General features: G+C 49.1%; 1 protein-coding gene and 1 long non-coding RNA gene across 10 annotated transcripts in view; both read right to left on the bottom strand.

Annotated features, from left to right (window-relative positions):
- Positions 1-8,485, bottom strand: part of DCAF1 (DDB1 and CUL4 associated factor 1) — a 52,322-nt gene extending 43,837 nt beyond the window's left edge. Inside the window, exons 1-2 of one of the 3 annotated variants that reach the window (XM_031598543.2) lie at positions 8,282-8,485; positions 3,814-3,931 (exon numbers count right to left, since the gene is read on the bottom strand). In XM_031598543.2, the coding sequence (XP_031454403.1) occupies positions 3,814-3,923 (110 nt within the window). In that variant the 5' untranslated portion in view covers positions 3,924-3,931; positions 8,282-8,485. Of the gene's footprint in view, positions 1-3,813; positions 3,934-7,795; positions 7,974-8,281 lie in introns of those variants that run through there. The other 2 variants (XM_031598544.2, XM_090147881.1) reach the window with 2 other exon arrangements.
- A 1,390-nt stretch (positions 8,486-9,875) lies between these two features.
- Positions 9,876-19,730, bottom strand: LOC149916356 (uncharacterized). Of its 7 annotated transcripts, none has more exons than XR_016470008.1 (5): positions 16,227-16,677; positions 15,609-15,706; positions 13,625-15,515; positions 12,443-12,644; positions 9,876-10,293 (listed from the first exon to the last, which is right to left on the bottom strand). It is a non-coding gene; the product is annotated as an uncharacterized LOC149916356 (long non-coding RNA). The 7 variants fall into 7 exon arrangements; XR_016470005.1 differs by lacking the exons at positions 9,876-10,293; positions 12,443-12,644 and adding exons at positions 17,658-17,760; positions 17,835-19,726 and having other exon boundaries at positions 15,235-15,515; positions 16,227-17,155; XR_016470007.1 differs by lacking the exon at positions 9,876-10,293 and having other exon boundaries at positions 12,172-12,644.
- Position 19,731: the final 1 nt, after the last annotated feature.

Raw genomic sequence — 19,731 nt, 5'->3', positions numbered from 1 at the left:
TGTTTAGCTTATTTCTTCAGTGCCACGCTCAACTTTTTAGCATGTCAGCTAGTGCAATGGATAGTACCGGGAGAAACTCAACAAGTTCCCTACTCAGAGACCTTAAAATACATTAAATGACTCTTTTAGTCAGCAAAGTAATGGAAGTTGTTCTGAAGTTATGCCTTCCCTCTGCACTATGAAGAAGTTTCAGCAGACACAAGAAGTTCTGAGCAACAACTCACTCAGAATGCATAAGGGAACAATACAGTAGTTATGTATATATAAAACATATACAAAATATATGGAATATATAACAACATATATTGCTACAATAATATACAGAGTGGATTATATTATTCCCTTGTTATTATTTTATTTACTATTAAAGAAAATCAAGAAGAATAGTAGCGTCTCAAGGTCAAGCAACAAATAATCCCACCGTAGTCTACTATTTTTCTCCAAGGAGTGGTACAGCACAAACATAAGAAATTTGAGGGGAAATAAAGAGCAGTATTTAAAAAACAAGAGCAGATCCCTTTCCTTGGTATACAACCTGATTCCATCCCCCCTGCTGAGGTCTGAAGTGCAGTGCAGAACCTACAGGCAGTGCAGCATTCTGAATCAAGTTCTTAATACCTCCAGATTAGGGAGGCAAGTAGAGGTTATTAGAAAGGAGGGAGAATAGCTAAAAGGCTACAGCAATCCCTGGAAGTTTCCCTTATAGAATGCCATTGACTTCTATTCCATTACTGTTACTTTCCAGAAAACACCCTGTGTTGCTAAGGTCAATCAGAGGCAAAAAACTTAAACCTGCCCCTGTGAACTACATTGACTAGCCAGTAGGACAGAAGATTATGTTATAAAGACTGCCCAGATTGTAAGAACATGAAATTAGCTTATTGGGAAAAAGTAAAGTACCTCCCTGTTCATCTTAGGTTAATTGTCATATCAAACTGTTTATCCTGCAGGGTTTTAACATTTCCTTTTAAGTAAGCCTGAATGCAAAGAGATGCAAACTGCATCCCTTGCTAACAGGTGGCACAGCTCAAGATCCTCTGGCTTTCTGGCAAAGGCTAAATACTTAAATATCTATTGCCAGCTCCTCATTTTTCCAATGAGAACTAATAGCTTGAGAGGCACTTGCTGACAAATGGGGAGTTGAGAACCTGAACCCTAGATTTGCTAGGTATTTTTAGGTGATAATTAGCATACTGAGTACATGTCAGGAAGGACTGACAAGCAGCATGGAAAGTGAGCTGAGCACTCTCCTCAGTCCATGCAGTTTAGGGAGGCAGCCAAAGAGCATGCCACTTGAAGCTGCTGAGTGGTTCCAGGGACAAAAACATTATCACAGCCTAGATGAAACAGGCATATGAATCACTGACTATCGAATTTGGGTGGTTGTGTTTATTTCAAGACAATTAGGTGCAATCATGTGACCAAAATATAGAAGCACTGCCTCTTCAAAATTGGCTTTGAAAAGAAAAAAAACAAAACATTTTTTTGACTGAAAGCACACAGAGTAACTACGAAGTGCCTTGGATGCATCTATGGCTTATTCCACTCTCCTATCATTTCTACTGAGAATTGATAAACTACCAAAGCTCATTCTCACCTCTTAGCACAGGCACTGATACAAAAGATTATAACAACAAAAACAAAAAGAACAAACACAGAAATGCTGATCTTTTATGCAGGTTTCAACATTTCCTTTATTCACTTGATATTAAGCTTGCTCTCTACCCACTTGAGTTTGCAAGCAAGAGCTAGGCTCTACATGAGGGATAGGTGTTCTTCTCCCCCATTTTGGACTCTTTTTTCCCCTCAAATTGTTTACAACTGTTCCTGCAGATCACTTTTGAAACTCAGTCATATTCTCACTTTCACTTGCCAGAAACTTAGCTCACTTAGAAGGCAAAGAAGAAAGTTGTGGGGACATTCAAGTTGCAACACTACCAGTGATGCAAAAGGCACAATATAAAGCGGTGCCTTTATGACAGACTACAGACAGGATGCTCTGCAATACCACACTGCAACACACCATATCCCATATTTGGTCTGCGGAGCTGAAGTCAAAACACAGTGCTCCTGCTATTGTCTCACACTCTCACCTCTGCTGCCTCAGAATCACATTTTAGCAGGCACCCATGCACAAAAAGAAGTTTTCTTCCAAGTAACTCAGAAGGCAGTAGGAAGTAGAAAAACATCACTCACCAAACATGATCAGAGCTTTCTCTGCTGTAAGCCTAAATCAATATGCAAGAGCACTGCTGTCTCCAGACATCAGCTAACACAAGCTCCACTTGGGGAGGATTCCTAGCACATCTTCCAGCAAATTCTTTTTAACCTATGCAGTATCTAAAACCTGTATTCCAGACAGACATATGGCTTTCTCTTTTTTTTCTCTGAAGCACTGTAAAACCTGCCTGAGCCAAGGGTACATCTCACTATCTACCTTAAGTAGACCTGTTACCTCCACCACAGCCAAAATACCTAAGCTCTTACTATCCATCATCTCTCTCTCCTTGCTGTACAGAAACCTTAGAGAACCAAAGGAGGATTATCAGATTTGCTTAGGCCTAAACAATGTAAGAAACTCGAGTTCCAAACCACTATCAATGCAAGAAAATGCATGTTGAATTTAAATTTCTTAGAACACATTAAATTTTTGGTGTTCGTCATTGTGACAAAAATCCTGGAAGCAGCACATATGCTTCTGTCAAGACACAACAATACACCAAGATGCACCAAAATATGGCTCAGGATTTTCAAGAGACCTACTCATTTTTAAACATTTAGCTTTGGCTTTTTGCAGCTCATCTCTCTCGTCTGCGCTGTTATTTTTAAGGAGCGGTATAAAAAGCAAGCATTTGAGCCTGCAAGGTGAGGCATGACACGGGTCTGCGTAAAGAAGCTCCAGCACATTTCTGTTATTTCTACCCAGTGCCAGCTCAGGATCTGTGCACTAAGGTACCTGACCCAAGAACACAGAGCAGCATGGTACAGAAACGTGGGCTGCTCTTAATGCACCAGTGAGCACAGTAAGCCCTTCAGGCACACAGCAGGCAGACAACAGTTCTGACAGCAGAGGTGTGAGGAGGAACTTTGTGGAATTCCTGTGACTGCCTTATTATACCAAGAATATTACAAGATTGCATAAGAAAGGTCTGGCCTGGGAAACCACAACCACAATTGATACTTCAAATGCTCCTCTTATAGAAGACTTCCTATACCGAATGGTGTTACTAGCACATATGTATCTAGAAACATCCCAGGGAATATTTTCCTCACACATACAATAACATGGCAGCGTAACAATGTCTAGTTAAAAAAAATCAACTTCTGAAATTTCCCTTTAAGCATACTGTATGAGTTGCAGTAATTTTTTTTCAGTAAGACTCTCTCTCCATCCAATGTGTCTCTCTCTTACTTTCACATAAACTGCTCAACATCAGTGCAATTACAAACCCCACACCACCACTCCGATGGAACCACACTCTCACAGCTTTTTGTTTTGATCAACAAATTACAAGTTTCAGAACAGCATACCAAGTTTATTTCACTTGTTTAATGATTCCATTGGCTTCTACTATTTCAGAATATAAAATCCATGTTTTAGAGGTAGACCGTGTAAGACCTTTGCAATATAAAATGCTTACTAAGCTTATATGCATTTAAATACTACACTCACAGTTCAAATTTCAGGCCAAGGAAAACTTAATTACCAACAGTTAACCAATTATTAAAAACCTTCAAGCAAACACCACAGTAAAAACTGCTCTCAAGTAAATTCCTAAATCTTAATATCAGAAGTTATTTTATGGGACTCACCTGGTGAGAATAGGAACCATATCTTGCCCACTGCCATGTTCTTTCTCCCATTGCTCAAGCAAAGTAGTGAGCTCAGCCTTGGAGTCCACATGCCCAGATCCTGAAGTCATGGCTTTGCCTAAGGCAGAGGTAACAAAAAAAGAAAAGCAGGAAGGTGAGCAAGACATCCCACAGTTTTACAATATTCACTGAAACAATCCAAATAAAAAATTAAAATCTACTTGGAAGACCACAATACTGCTGCACTTCACTTTAACAACTGAAGTTTTCTCCATTGCCTGAAGAATAAAGGAATGCATGAACACTTAGAACAAGTCTTAACTGGTACACGACAACCCTGAGCATGAGGGGAAGCAGGCACCTAACCAGACGTGCTCATCACTAAAGCTGTTCAGAATGCTCCCTCAGTTCCACACAGAATTGAGTTAACCCTTTGCCACTGCTCAAGATTTGCTCACAAAACAATAAAGCCAGGACAGCAAGATTACCATCAGTGTTTTTATTCCAGTTTAACGCCCCCGGACATTGGAGAAAGAACCAAGAATCACCCTGGCTTTGGGCTGCTGAGGAGGCAGGTGACAGTGAGAGGGTGCTGTATCAGTTTTCTGATGACTTAGCTCCCCATCCTCAAAAGCAGGCTCCCTACAGCACTCAGCAACCTGCCACAAGACCATTTCAGGGAGGGCACTCTCACTCTAGGTTCTGCTTAAGCCTCTGAATTTCCAGGCATCAGTTTTTGTCAGTGTAATAAAAACCTACTAGAAATACTAACAAATCAAACTAGAACACATTCTGTCTCAAAACACTGCCATGCCCTAAAGCAGTTACAGCATTTCATTAACCATAAGACAACCAATATCCATCTGCTACAATATTAAATACCCATTTGTCATAAATGACCCAGAGTAAGAACCTCCTAAAATCATGTTAAAGGCAGATATGTCATGTTTAAGGCAGTTCTGTACACACAAACCCCTGTAACATACATTCAGGAATCACTTAAAGGAGAGACCATTAAGGCAGCCATGGTTTCACCTACTTACATAAGGCTTTTACAGCTCAGGCTCATTCTGACAGAAGTCCCCATGCATAACTGAGTGCTGGCTACCCCTGACTTACTGACAGCCTTCCCTTGCTTGAGGAGTGAATGAGCAACCCTACCTCCCCATTGGCACCTTCTGCACTTACTCGGGGGGAGGCTAGCAGACATCACCCAGCTGAAATGGGTAGGGATTGCAGCTACCTAAAGACCACAGAAAAATAAACCTGCAACATCAAGACACCCAGTCTCAAGAACACCATTTTGATAAGCACTACATACAAGCAGAGTATGCCGAAAAAAAAACCAAAAAAGCCTAAGCATAGCATAAGCTGGTGTTCTCTACATGAGAAGTAACTGTGATTTTATCTAGAGCATTTTCATCATTCATTTATCACAGGATTAGTGGCTTTGGAAAAAGCACCAACTTAATGCAAACAACAAAGCATCCTGAGATTGTACTCACAAAATGAAACACCTCTGATAAGGAAAACTGCTCCTAGCTCACAGAGGTCCATGCCTTTTTTCATTAACTCAACAACACTTGCCAGCAGCATTTCTCAGCTTTTAAACACACAGAAAAACAACATTCGTATGAGTAAAAAAAAAAAAACAAACACAAAACTACTTTGAGCTTCTGAATGTAAGTGCTGTAAATGGCAACTGTATTCAACTGTTTCTGGCATCCACACCTTTGTTCCATGCCCAAAGGACACAGAAAAAAAATGCCTCATGACCCCAGAGCTTGTGTAAGGCCTAGGCAGGCTCTTCTACAACTTGCAGAGCAGCTTATTTCCCCTAATGAATTTTCATTTTCTAGCTGGAATAATGAGAAACACTACTCCAGCAATACCAGCAAGAGGTCAACAAAGTCCCAGGCAGGAAGATCAGAGAAGTGCTCATGTTATACCATAACCAAGGGAAAAAAAGAGGAAAACCTTGGAGCTCCCTAAGATTATCTCACTTCAAGCACGTCACAGGTCTGAAGAACTGATATTCGTACAATATTCCCTGCAGAGTTAAAACATAAGAATGCCAGCCTTTTGACAGGTGCACAGCATTGGTGGTGCCTCCCCAAGGCATCCCCTACTGCTGCAGTTCCCATACAAGTACACCAGGGCCGCAAAATATACAAGGACTGAAAGTTATGGCAGGCCAAAAGCCTTTTCAAATACAAGAATCAAAGCAGTTCCTGCTGTGCTTGTTTTTTTTTCCAAGTATTCTACCTTAAATCATAGTGAAGCACCCTGCAGAAAAGCCAAGACCAGAAATTGTATGAACTGAACTTCAAATATCACAAATCTCCCTGTCCTGCCGGACAGGACGGCCTGCAAGGGCTCTCCCTCAGAGAGGCTGGTGAACACACGCAACTTTATGCTGCTTTCCAGGAACCAGAAGAACAGGGAGCACCTCTCTCAGCAAGAATTGAATCCATGACTTTTTCATTTTTATTTTCTAATTAGTTTTGGAAATCATGCCCCACAACAGATTTTAGTTAATATATCTAATAAGCTAGTGGTAGGAAAACTTTATTTTTCCTAACGCTGTCAAAACATTGTGTACATGTTCAGTAGAACAAATGGTATGAACAAATCACGCAGGACCTACTTAAAGGACATTAATTTAAAAGACAAGAGTTTACAACCCCAGAAACAACTCCCTGAGAACACTTCCACTAATAATCCACGTGCAATGTACTACTTTGATACTGAGCACTACTCAGCATTCCAACATTGTAACAAAGTGGTTTTGTGAGCGCTTTATTCTTCTGAACAAAGATGTAAAAGCTTGATAGAAATGAAAATGCCACAGAGTCACTGAGACACAGAAAACCAGAAGCACTCACAGTTCCTGCAGGCTCAGACAGCTCCAGACAGCTAAGAAATACAAGTCCCAGGGACCCCTGGCTGCAATTTCCTAAGAGTAGAGCACAGCTCAGGCTGTTCAGCTTCACCTCTTGCTCCTCAGCAAATGTGAGTATCACACTGACTACATGAAAACAACAGGTCATTCACCTATTGATCGAGTAGCATTGCTGAAAAGGATTATGAGGCTCTGAACACAGTGACAGCCATACAGATAAGCATTTTGAAGTGTGAAACCTGACAGGTGAAAAAGAGATCTATTTGCAAAATCTGAAAGTCCACAGACGGTTTTGGTTACTTGGGAAACAAGCTCAAGAAATCTGCGTTTTAATTAAAATGGAAAATGAAATGGACACATAAAAACAAAGGTGTTAGCTTATGGGGAAAAAAATCAATTTTAATCAATATTGCAGAAAGACTGCACATTTACGTTTATAAATTTCATCAACAAAAAAAGCCCAGGAGGATCTGTATGCCCACATATAGAGTCAACTCAAGGTCTTAACAAGCACACACTGACCTCACTCGAGTAAGAAATGTAATGCAATAATATAATCCCAGATGAGAAACTTAGGAATCAGAACCCAATCAAACACCCAGCAAGCAGATCAGCACATCTGTATGTTCTTCCCATATTTCTTCTTTAACATAAGGAGTTTCTTACTTAGAAAGGAAAACAGGAAACAGTTAAAACCTCCCGTTCACCACAATTACTGTTTAACAGCAGAGATACATGTCAGCTGGTGGCCCACATCTGTTGACCCCCAACCAACCAGAGCCAGGCTGGAGGTGGAGCACAGCACGCTGCCAGCCCTGGGATAGCACGCAGCCGCAGCTCCCATCGCCCGCACCGGGGGACCGGAGGCACTGCAGTGCTACAGCTGAGCGGAGGGGAACCTCGATTCGTCCCCCTTACCAACCGAACACCTCGCACAGCTGCCACCTGACTGCTGTTACACAACACGTTCTTGGCATCGCTTTGAGCGCTACCCAATAAATAAATAGAAAAAGAAAACCCATTAAGGAAGTCACGTGGGGTTTTGTTATTTTGTTTTAAAGCCGTAACATCTTTTAATACCGGAGGAAAGCACGCAGTTACTCGGTCTCCCGGCCCCTGCGCTCGCACAGACCAAACCCGGCGCTCCGCCCCGCCGGGGCAGGCAGGCACTGCCGGCAGCCAGCAGCCCCGGGCGGGCACCGGGCCGCGCTCCCTGCCCCAGCACCACGCACGGAAGCGTTGCCGCTCCTCCACGCCGCGGGCAACGGCGAGGCTCCCGACGGCCCCGCGGCGCTCAGCCCCCGGGCCGGGAGCGGAGTTCCCGGGAGCTTCTCGGGGAAGGAGGCGGCCGAGCGGCGGCGGGCGGAGGCCCGCGGAGGGCAGCGCGCGCCCTCAGACCCGCCGTCACCGAGGACGCCCGCAGCCGCGGGGCGGGGCGCGCAGGTTCGGCAGCCCACCCGTCCGCGGCTCCCGCAGGGCCCGAGGCGACCCTTCCCCCCGCCCCCGCCCGGCCTGGAGGCCGCGGCCGCCGGCCCTGCGCGGCCCGGGCCGCCCGGCGCCCCGTACCTGCCCGATGCCCCGCTGAGTCGCCGCCGTTGCCACCCCGGCCCCCGCGCTCGGCCCCGCGCACCCCGCGGCGGCCGCGATCGCTATGGCGGGCACACACTTTGCGCGTCACCACGCTGGGGGCCGCGTCACGAAGCGCGAGGAGCGGCGCGAGAGGAGCGGGGGAGGAGAAGCCGCTAAGGCCTCGCGCGCGGCCGCCCGGGAAACGCAGTTCGCGCGGAGGTCACGCGTCTGCGCATGCGCCGCTCCGGAGCGGCGCCGAGGAGCGCCTTGGGAGTTGTAGTTCTCGGGAGGCCGCGCGGCCCTCGACGCGACCCGGCGCTCGAATGTCGCTATCCGCAGGCGGCCACGACGGGCCGCCGAGCCGCGGCTGCAGGCCCTGATTGCAGGCTGTCGGCGGGCTGCGGCCGGGCGTCGCCTCGATAGGCGGGCCCTGCGGCGGTGATAGCGCGTTGGCGTCCCGCCTGCCCGCCCGCTGGGGCCGAGCGGCAGGGCTCGGCTCTCGCCGTCTCCCCGCATTTTGCCTCCTCCTTTCGCTTATCTGCGGGGTCCGAACGCCGCCCTGCTCCGCCCGGTGCCGTGGGAACGGCACTGCGGACAGCGGTGCCCGAACACCCGCAGCTGCGCGGGGCCACATCCAGGGCGGCTCAAAGCGGGGCTGAAGCGGTTCTCAGGGTCTCCCGGGCCCCCTGGGCCTGCTCCCTTCCCGCATCATAGAATCATTACGTTTAAAAAAGTCTGCTAAGATCACCGAGCCCAGCCATCGACCCACTCACCTGCCCACTAACCGTGTCCCTCAGTGCCATGTCCCCAGTGCTTGACCACCCTTTCAGAGAATAAATTTCTGCTAATATCCAGTGGGAACCTCCCCTGGTGCAACTTGAGGCCGTTTCCTCTTGTCCTACCCCTGTTATCGGGGAGAAGAGGCTGACTCCTGGAGCCCCCAGTACAGGAGGGACGCAGAGCTGTTGGAGCAGGCCCAGAAGAGAGCCACTAAGATGATCAGAAGGCTGGAGCATGTCTCTATGAAGAAATGTTGAGGTAGTGGGGCTTGTTTAGCCTGAAGAAGACTCCAGGGAGACTTCATCATGGCCTTTCAGTACTTGAAGGGAGCTTATGAGCAGGAGGGGAATCAATTTTTTACATGGTCTGATAAAGAGGGAATGTCTTTAAACTAAAAGAGGAGTGGAAGAAGTTGCCTAGATAAGTTGTGGATGCTCCATCTCTAGATGCATTCAAAGCCAGATTGGGTGGGATCCAGGGCAGCCTGATCTGATGGTTGGCAGCCCTGCCCATGGCAGGGGTTGAAACTACATGATCTTTTATGTCCTTTGTAACCTAAGCCATTCTCTGATATGATATATAACCCTTGCTACAACCTCCTTTCAGGGAGTTGCTAGAGAGTAATAAGGCTACCAACCTCTGCAGCATAAGTTTGCTGCATGACTCACAGTGGTGCATCCTAAGATCAGTAACAGAGTTCAGTCCTCCCCCAGCACTTGTGCATACCACACGCAGCACCCATATCATCCCCTGCCAGCACCCAGGGATTCCTACAGTGTCAGAAACTAAATTTCTAGGAGGGTCTGACCCTGCCTTGCTGAGATGCTTGTAAACAAAAGGGGGTTCCTCTGCAAATTCCATGCCTCAGGAGACATTAGGGATGGGATGGAAGGTCAGTGTCTGGGAAGATGCACCTAGGAATGGAGAACATACCACAGGATGGCTGTGGATGTTGGTTTGGCTGCAATGTGCTTTTCTGCTGAGCACTCTCCTCCCTTTCACCCTGACCTGCAGTGCCCATGGACACATAGTGAGTGAGCAGCAACTACAGTTCTCTCTCAGCTCCAGATCTGGTACCACTTATCTCATTTCCAGCCTTGAAATGCCAGCTCAGAGACTGTTTTATGCAGAAATGTATCAGTCTGTATCTGCAGAGATGTTCACAGGGACTTTACACACCATCCAGTCTTCCCAACAACACTTGTTGACCATTTGTATGAACGTCCACGCTGTGCAAAAAAAATATTGCTTGAAGAATTAGATTATGGCCATGGGTAACTGCAGTCTAGCAAGCAGCATGTCACCAAATGCTCTGCCTATCTTCCTTGCCATAGACAGGATAAAAAAGACAGAAAGTGGGAGTAGGCAGAGAAAAGCGGAGCAGCGGGACTCTATAGCCCTCTCCTCTCAGTTATGGACACCAATACAGATTATCTGCAATTCAAGTGACGTGGGCAAAACGGGTGTGCTCGTTGTCCGTGCCAGATGTTGTGCTACAAGAGGCAGTCCGGTCACCAGGTGGCACTCCAGGATCACCGCACCAGACCGACATCCTCTAGGCAGGACAGGGAAGCAAAATAAGCACAAATTTATAAACAATCACGTGGGGCTAATGTGAATGTGCTTGGAAAGAGCCACTAGTGTGCACACACACAGAGCAAAACTGTCCAACATCTGGATGGAGAAATCAAATGCAAAAGTTCAGAGAAAAAAAATTGCCCACTCAAGTTCTGCCTGATCTGTTGCCATTTCCAAGAATGACAGAAATAAGTCAGGGAGCTCAGCTCATGGAAGGAGTGTGCAGAGGATATGCAGAAGGCAGCAGAGCTGGGTGCTGCTCTGGGGGTACAATTACTGCCCCTCCTGAGAGCTGAGCTCACTCCTGTGTGCGCAGAACAAGTGTTTGGGTTTCCCTATAGCCGAGGAGGCCGAGCAAAGTGCACAGAGAAGTTTCTTGCAGAAGATCAAACTTCTCTCCTTCCCAGATGGGTTTTCTTTGAGCTAGCACAACGACATAAGCTAAAAGCAGCCAAGGTACTTGTGAGAAGGGGCTGGAAAGAGATCTGCATTTTGCCAGAGATCCAGCTACTATGGTGCACTGCTCTGCTACTGTAGGTAGTAGAAGGAGCTCATCTGGAAAGCCCCAAGGACTGTAACACAGCCAGCCAGGCTAGTTCTTCTGGATGCTCACAGGATCCATGAGACTAGCCATCAGGTACCTCAGGATCTCCAAATTTTTGTATGGATTCAGCAACGCAGACACAGGCTCATAAGCCAACTCTTACCCAAGCAATGGTTTGGCTGAGCATTTAGCTCAGACTGTAGAGAGAAGCCAGATTAATTCTAGGAACACAGAAATGCAAAAGAATGAACTTCCTCAACACAGATACTAATAAAGAGGTGATGAGCAGACAAGCAGCTCTCTCCCAAATAAACTAGTGCCAAATTCCTTGATCCTGGCTCTCTGTCTGCTGCCAAGAGCAGGTAACAGCCTAGCTGAGCACGTGAATTACAGTAATTCTGCATTCTCAAACCAAAAGTCAACAGGAAAGTTAAATAATACAGGCTGACTATTCTGTTTTGCAAAGCAACCCTTCATGCTGTGGCACAAACCGTCGGCTTTCTTGAATCCTGACCATGCTACAGGAATGCTGCCAGGTAGCTGGCATTGGTCAGATAAAGCTCAGGGCTTTATCCTCAGCTTCTCACAATCATCTAGAAACTTCAGGCAGGTTTCAGACCTCTCCTCTGTCCTAAAGGTGAAGGATTGTGGTAATTACAGGCATTGTAGATGTGTGTAAACATATTCATTTTAGATTGCCAAGGAATTCCATCAAGGGTCTTAGTAATAGCTACGTGATTATCTCCAATATCTGATAATCCTAATCTGTATTTTATAGCAGTGGTCTCTGCAGCTCTCAGTGCTCAACAGAATTTCAGATCCAAGCAGCCACGTGTGCAGGGCATGCCTGTGACTGCTGACACATTTGGAACCAGACCACTGTACAGTCTGAACATAGATCACTTGGGTTGAACCTGAACTTAGCCACGCCTAGAAAGAAACCCTGAAGCTGCTGTAGCAGTAAAAACCATTTAACAGACTTTGAAGTCTGAGAAATTATCAGCTGAAGGGAGGTAATTTAAAGCGGCAAAGAGAGACAGGCTGCCTGAACTTGTGCTAGGATTTACCCTGACACTTGACCTATGTTTCCCTCTTCCACAAAGCAGCCCATGTTTCTTCAGCCAAAATGAGTGACTTCCTCTGGTAATACTTCTCTTTGTGCTGCCCTGACCACATGGCTCCAGAAATGCTCCCAGTGCAATGGAGATGTCTCAGGGCAGCTTGCTGAAGCACTGAGCACCACCGAGTCTGCGTACCTTGAAGATGCAGGCAGACCCAGCGCAGGATGTGAAGGGCCACAGCCCCAGATTCCCCTGATCCTGGGTGACTTCAGAGAGTGCCAGTTCTGCTGCTGACCCCGCACTGTTGAGGCAGAACAATGGCCCAGGCCCTAGGGCTCTTTCCCTCTCTCTTTCATTCATTCTTTTGTCTTCTTTCTTTCTGCTTCATAGTCTTAGTCTGTGAGAAGGGAATATAGCGAGAACAAAGCTTCATATATTTATTTGAATGAACAAAACAATGAATGCATGAAGATCAGGCTGGAGGGCAAGGGAAAATCGCTGAATTTTAAGGGATTCCAACAGGTGCCAACCTACAATGGAGAAAAATGCTGCTGCCTCACAGTGTATTGTGAGCAAGTGCAGAGAGACTTTGCTTTGTGAGTGGTGGGCAGCCCCACAACTCCACCCCAGCTAGCTGCTCCCTTTGTCAGGCTGGGAAAGACACATTTTTAAAGTTTACATTACTCCTGGATGCAAAGTCACAGCAGATTACAAAAAGAAAATAACAGATTTTATGCTGAGCATTTAAAGATTACTAATCAACATGCATCATTCACAGCTTGATAATGTTGCTGCCTTCCGATAATAATGCAAGTTATAGCTGCAGGGGAGCCCTAAAACCTGGCAGATGGTGGCATCACCCGAACAGTGGCTCCTCTCTGCACACTGAACTGCCATCTCTGAGGCACGTGCCTATCTGCAGCTGTGACATTGCTAAAGTGTGATAAAATGAATGTTAATGGTGAAATAGTTTAGAACCCCAAAAATGGAAGGTTGAACAGAGCCCTTAAATGAAGCTACATTCCAACAAATGAAAGTCTGAGAATGAAACCAAAAGGGCCATGAGGCCCATGACAAGAAGCTTTGGACACTTTTTTATCCTCTCTTGAGAATAAAATGCTTGGAGTCTTTACATCAGAAGTTTAGGCTGCAGGAGGAGGCTTTGTACGCTGACATGAGGCTTTGGGCCCCTCATATTTGGGTTTGAGGCTTCAAAATAACTGCTGGCAGGGAGCTTGGGAAATAGAAAGGACCATGTTCCTGGATAAGCCCTGCTGTGCAAGGACTAAACCATGGCTGGGTTAGCTGAACAACAGCCAAACAACTGCAGGACTGCTGAGGCAGGACTGAGGCTGCGGTATGCAGACAGGCACTCACCTTTGACCCACGGAAAGCCAGGACAAAGTTGATGACTGCATGACCTCTGGTGTGGCCAGCAAATGCCATAGGACTGCAGAGAATATCCAGCAGAGGTCTGAGCTCTGGGAAAGCCCCAGGCTAGCTGGCGAGATGTGCCTTCTGCTCAAAGCAAGGTACGTCCATGCCTGCATGTGGCCCAGAGCCCAGAATGTTCTCCTGGTAGGAAGGAGTGTTACCGTGAAATAAGTGCAGGCAGCAGAGGATGGCAGGAAACATTTTGTATCTTCATTTCTCAGTCAGAGCACTGCTCAGGTAAAAACACAAGTGGAGCTGACAGTTTCAAAATGCTTTAGTCTGTGCTGAAATTTCAAAGCAAACCACAGACCTTTTACTTCGCACACTTCTCACTTCTCTTTATGGTTTTCCCTCAACCTGGTGGCAACTAACTCTTCTCCTTGCATTTGTTTTAGTTCCTCTTCTCCCATAATACCAACTTGAAAAGCAATGATGCCCGCCTATGCTAAGATAGCCAGTGAAGAACTGGGCTGAAAAGGGGAGCTCTGGCTGGCTATACCCATTCAGTGCCTCGAACAGCTGCTGCTGCCCTGCCATCCCCTGCTGCAGCAGCAGGTAGTGACACATGGCAGCCCCTGGCACCCTGCCTGCTGCTGCCACTCACCACCTGCATCGCGCCTGCCTCTCTGGCATTTTCATGTCCACCACCACTGCTACTCATCATAGTGTGATCCTGGTGGTGCTCGCCCATGCCAGCCTTGCAGGCTGTCTGGAACGCCCTGCTTGACCTTTCCACCCCTGGGTGGCAGTGCCCATGCTAGCAGTGCCTGTGGTGGCTGCAGCCCCTGCTCTGGCTGTGCTGCAGCCGTCTTCCTTGGCAGTCCTCAGCAACCCTGCACTGCCCCGCTTGCAGATGTGGCCCCAACGGGACAGCTGCAGGATATGGGCTGGCAGCCCATTGTGGGCTCTCTGAGGGACAGGCAGAGAGCAGCAGTGGGGGGAGGCCAGGAGCTCAGACTACCGGGTAGTGAGAGCGTCCTTGTATTGATAGTCTGTGGATAGCTCAGGTTAGAGTAGATAGGTGAAGCTAAAGAGTTTAAAGAGGATCCAGGTTTCCCATTACTGGGACTGACAGGGAGGAAGGGCTGGGAGTCTTGCTGCCTCCTGCTTTGGTGTGCATATAGTGCTCACCTTGTTATTACCTCTGCCTCATTGACTCATGTTCCTGGTGTAGCACCAACTTGGGCCCTGGTCTCTTTCTTAGGGTTTACCTGTTGGTGCTAGTATCTGCATGGGGGTCTTGTGTATGGGATTGATGGGACAAATTTTCTTCTCTGCTTTAGAGACATATGTCCCTCCCCAACTCTTCTATAATGGGCAGGTGGATTATTTTGACCTTCAGTGACTCAGAGTCTTCCATCTCATCTCAAGACTCTGAAAGGTAAGCACTCTCACTTCCAGCAGCTTTACCACAGGTCCTGACTGAAGTTCAACCAAGAGATGTCCCAGCGAGGGAGCTGTGGGTAATGAAATGTGATTAAATGTAAGGAGAGGAGACTTGAATTTTAATGAGATGCAAATTATTCTAGAGAAGGCAGCATCCCTCTGGGGTGGAGTGTCCTTTAAGTTAACAGCTTACTCTTTATATCTCCAACTGGGATACCAATTTGTCTTCTGCTAATTGCGGGCTCTGTTCTGAGTGTTTAGTTAGAAACTTTTTTTTCTGAACTCCTCTTGCTGTGCTTTTATTCTCTGTTCCAAGCTCATTATGGTGTGTGGTGGGGACAGTGGAGATGTGCTGAGCAGAGTCAGGTCTCAGTCTCTCTTTTTCTAAGAACTCTGACAGACATCATCAATGGCCTCAAGCATTTCCAGAGTGCACAAAAGCAGCAATCTATAGAAAGAAAAAAATTAAAGAAACTTTAAGATTATTTCTTTCTAGACTCCAATCTCAAACTGCTCTTTCTTAAAAGCAACTCATACATACCCTTGTATGCTTCAATCTCATTTACAGTGCAGTAGTAAAAGCCATCAGACTTTCCTGGCTTTGATCTTTGTTCTATTCTTCCCCTGTTGCTCAGGGGTCTCAGAGAAGGTGGAAAGGGAGGAGAGAGAAAGATATTAGTAAAAGCAGTTACCTCACTGAGCGATTAACTGTTTTAGTTTCTTTGGCTATGGAATTTCCAAAATTTGCACAAGCTTCTAGGTCCAGTAGTCAAAATTACTTAAAATATAACACCATCAACAGAAGCGGGGAGAAGTCTCAAAATAGGCTTTTAAAGTCCTGCCACACAGAATCAGAAACAGCAGGTTAGTGATTCTCCTCCATCTCCAATCTGTTGCTAATCATTTATCTATTTAGAGATTAATTCACGTTTTGGCTCTTTTACAAGGTTTTACCATACCAGGGTCTGGACTCTAGGCTCAGTCTAAAAACTCAGCCTCTGGCTCAGAGACTAAAAACTGGACCAAACACTTGGGTCTCAGTCTGGCCCTTGAGTCTGGCTCCCCAGCCATGGGCTCTGGGCGTAGTTTCCAGGGCTGGTCCTCATTCCCCAGCCTGACTGCCTGCTCCCCGTCCCCGTGGTCTGTTCCTGGACCCTACCTCCGGCTTCTACGTCCCTGAGCCTCTGTCCCGAATCCCAGGCTTTGGGCCCGGTGTCAGATCTTGGGTCCTGATCTTCGGGCCTGGTCCTGAGCCCCAGGCCTAGCCATGGTTCCCGGTCCTCATTCTCGTTCCCCGGCCCTGGATCTGGCGACCTGGGCCTCCATCTCCAAACCGAGTCGCTCTCCCAGTCACATTTGGCCCAAAGGCGCTCGGACCCCCTTCGCTGACAGCCACCCGCGCGTAACACCCGGAAGTGAAAGTAAGCACCACCCCCCTGCGGCTGCCAGGAAGAAGCCGGAAAGCCCACGCTCTCGCGAGATCGTCCAACTCAATCCGCTGCCGTGAAGTTTCTCTCCTTCCCTTATTCCTTCACTCCCAGCGCTACGCCGCGTCGCGGCAAGAGGGCGCAGTTGGTTCTGGTCGCCCGGGTTATGACGTCACCGCGCCGGAAGCGCCGCGAGGGAGGAGCAGGGCTGCGGGAGGAGTGCGTTATTTGGCCGCCAGAGAGGGGGGGTCGGAAGTTTTACGGCGTGCAGTCGCCTACGCAGCTGTACCTCGTAACTTGGCCAGCTTTAGCACCATGGCGAGGTCGCAGGTGGCGCGCACGGCGACGAAGGCCTTGGTCGCCAGCTCCTGATTGTTGTTGTTGATCTCCCGCCGCAGCGCCGCCAGCCTGTGCTCCATCAGCGCCGCCTGCTCGTTGAAGCCGCGCTGCAGCAGCTCGCTGTGCCCCCGTAGCTTCGCTTCCAGCGCCCGGTCCAGCTCCCGCTGCGCGTTCGCCGCCTCCGCCTGCATCTTGTCCTCCAGAGCTTGCAGGTTCTGCGCGTAGCTGCTGCGCTCATCCGCCAGCAGCGCCTTCAGCTACCGCTCGCGCTCCGCCGTCGCGTTCTGCTGCTGCTCCAGAAGCTGCGCCTGCTGCTTCTGGTCTGGGGACAAAGGGACGGGGTGAGAAGTAACCAGGAGCTGAGCCTTCTGCTCCTAGTTGGAGAATGGAGTTTGGGTTCCCCAGGGCACGGAGGGATGGGGGAAAGCGACAGTGCACAGGAACGGGGAGGGGATGGGAGGGGCGTGGGGACAGAGTGCAGGGATGTGGAGATGGGGTGAGGGTTCTTCAGGGAGGAAAAAGGGACAATTTGAGGTGTCTCCTGGGCACAATGGGAGATCCAGAGAGATGTGGATACTCTGTGAGATGTCCCCAGGGGATAAAGGGACTCCTCAAGAGATGGGGCCATCATGTCCCTGATGGGATAGGATTCTCAAATTACATGGGGATGCCATGAGCTGTCCCCAGTGGACACGGTCCATGGAATATGGGAACACTGTCAGATGTCCCCCAGGAATGACACAAGATGTCTCTTGTCCCTGGAGGACCCAGGGATGAGTGAGGGGGGAAGGAGAGAAGGGACAGCAGTGGAATGCAGCGCTCACCCTCTAGCTGCTTCTCAGCCTGGCTCAGTGCGTTGTCTGCCTTCAGCGCTGCCTCTGCCTCTGCCCGGCGCTCTGCCAAGGACTCATCCAGCACCTCCTCGGCCTGTGCATCCCCACACGATTGAGGCATGGCCCCTGGCTCCTTGTCCTTAGTCCCCTACCTAGAGCTGCCCTCACCTTGGGGCCCTTGCCCTCTGCTTGCCAGTAGGCCTCCAGCAGCCGCTGCCGCTCGGCCTCGTAGGCGCGGTAGCCACCAGGCTGTGCATAGGCCCCACGGGCCAGGCTGGTATCCAGTGCCCGTGCCAGCTCAGCCAGCAGCGCCTTGCAGCGCCGCCGTGATGCTGCATCATTGTCCTCCTGCAGGCAGCTTACTCCGTGCTGATCTGCTCCTGAAGGTCAGGATGGGGGCAAGGTCATGGTGTTGATGGGGAGAGTGTCACAGGGACAGGGTTGTGGGGATGGGGAGAGTGCTGGTGGGACCACAGGTACAGAGGCAGTGCTAGGGGGACATGAGGATAAGGTCATGGGGATGGAGAGCATTGGGGGATTGGGGACAAGGTCATGAAGACAAGGGCAGCCTTATAGGGGTGGGGACCGGGCTGTGTGGACAGGTTAGTGGAGACAGGGTGCCAGGGAATGGGAAGTGCTGTGACGGTGGTGACAAAGTCATGGGAACAGGGACAGCCTTGTAGGGATAGGAGCAAGGCCGTGAGGACAGAGACAGTGCTGTGGCACCAAGGGGGGGGGTGGCCATGCACCATGAGGCACCGCTGGTGCTCCTGGTCGTGATCCCGGAAGCTGCAACGCTAGAAGACAACAAGTGCCTCACACGGGTGCTCCCCATGCGAGGCCGAGAGCTGTGCAGGCTCTGTGGGCAGTGACAGCCCCCGCATGCCCCTGGCATAGGCCTCCAGCACTGCTGCCACCGCACCACAGCTGCGTTCTCGTTGGCCATCGTCGCTGCTGCTGCTCCTGCTCCCTCCAGGCAGGGGAGATGCCTGCTGTTGATGGCCTCCATGCAGCTCTGCAGCAGCATGCGCCGGGCTGTGGGGAATGGTACAGTGACACCTCCCTCACTGTTGGCACCTTGCTGCTGTGTGTTGCTGTTGTCCCCTGTCGTCCCCGTGTTTTTTGCCCCGTTGTCACCCTGTCATCACCCCATCATTGCCTTGTGTCGCACCATCGTTGTTGTCACTCAACTGTCACCCTGTTATTCCTGATGTCATCATTGCCCCACGTCACCGTTGTCATCCTGCTGTTATCATGGTTCTGTTTCACCGTTGTCACGCTGCTGTACGTGTTGCCATTGTATCCCTTTTGTCCCATTGTCATCACTCTGCTATCCCCAGTGTTATCACTCCACTGTCTCATGTTGCCATTGTCACTGGCCCCCTGTTGTCCTGTGTCACCACTGTCACCCCGTTTTCACCCTGTTGTCCCATGGCACTATTGCCTTTATCCCATTCGTCCCGTGTTGCCTTTGCCTTTGTCACCCCATCATCCAATTTGCCATCATCATTGTCCTCCCATGGTCCTCCTGCTGTCCCTTATGATGACATCACTATTATCAGCCCGCAGTCAGTGCATTCTCATGCTGTTCTCTTGTGTTGCCATCGCAATTGTCTCCTTGTTGTCCTGTGTCACCATCATCGCCCCATGTGCTTTTCTCCCCCCTCCCACCATCCACTTACCTTGCCCTGTCAGTGCTCCGCTGTCAGGCAGCGTCTTGGGCCAGGTGGAGCTCAGCGCATAGTCACAGAACTTGGCTGCCTGTTGGAGGAAACATGGGGCCAACGCGGCCTTGGGCAGCTGCTTCATGCGCCCGTGCTCCTCTGTGCCCAGTGGCGAAGGCAGCACAAAGCACTTCCGCGTGGGGAAATAGTTGCAGAGGCACAGCCGCGTCCCACTGTAGTTCTGCACCTCGCAGCCGTGCCCCGTGGCAGGCAGGCAGCTGTTGGTGCTGCCATCCTTGTTGTTTCACCAGGCAGAGCGGAGCCGGCATCGGGAGCACCAGAGCGTCCATGGTTGTGCTCCTTTTTGTGGCTTTGCAGCACTGGAACTGAAAGAGAAAGCA

Source organism: Phasianus colchicus, chromosome 11 (genome assembly GCF_987193195.1).
Source record: "Phasianus colchicus chromosome 11, bPhaCol1.hap1.1, whole genome shotgun sequence".
Classification (NCBI taxonomy): Eukaryota; Metazoa; Chordata; class Aves; order Galliformes; family Phasianidae; genus Phasianus; species Phasianus colchicus.
Note: the sequence above shows the minus strand (reverse complement) of the source record. Positions and strands in the feature narration are given on the sequence as shown.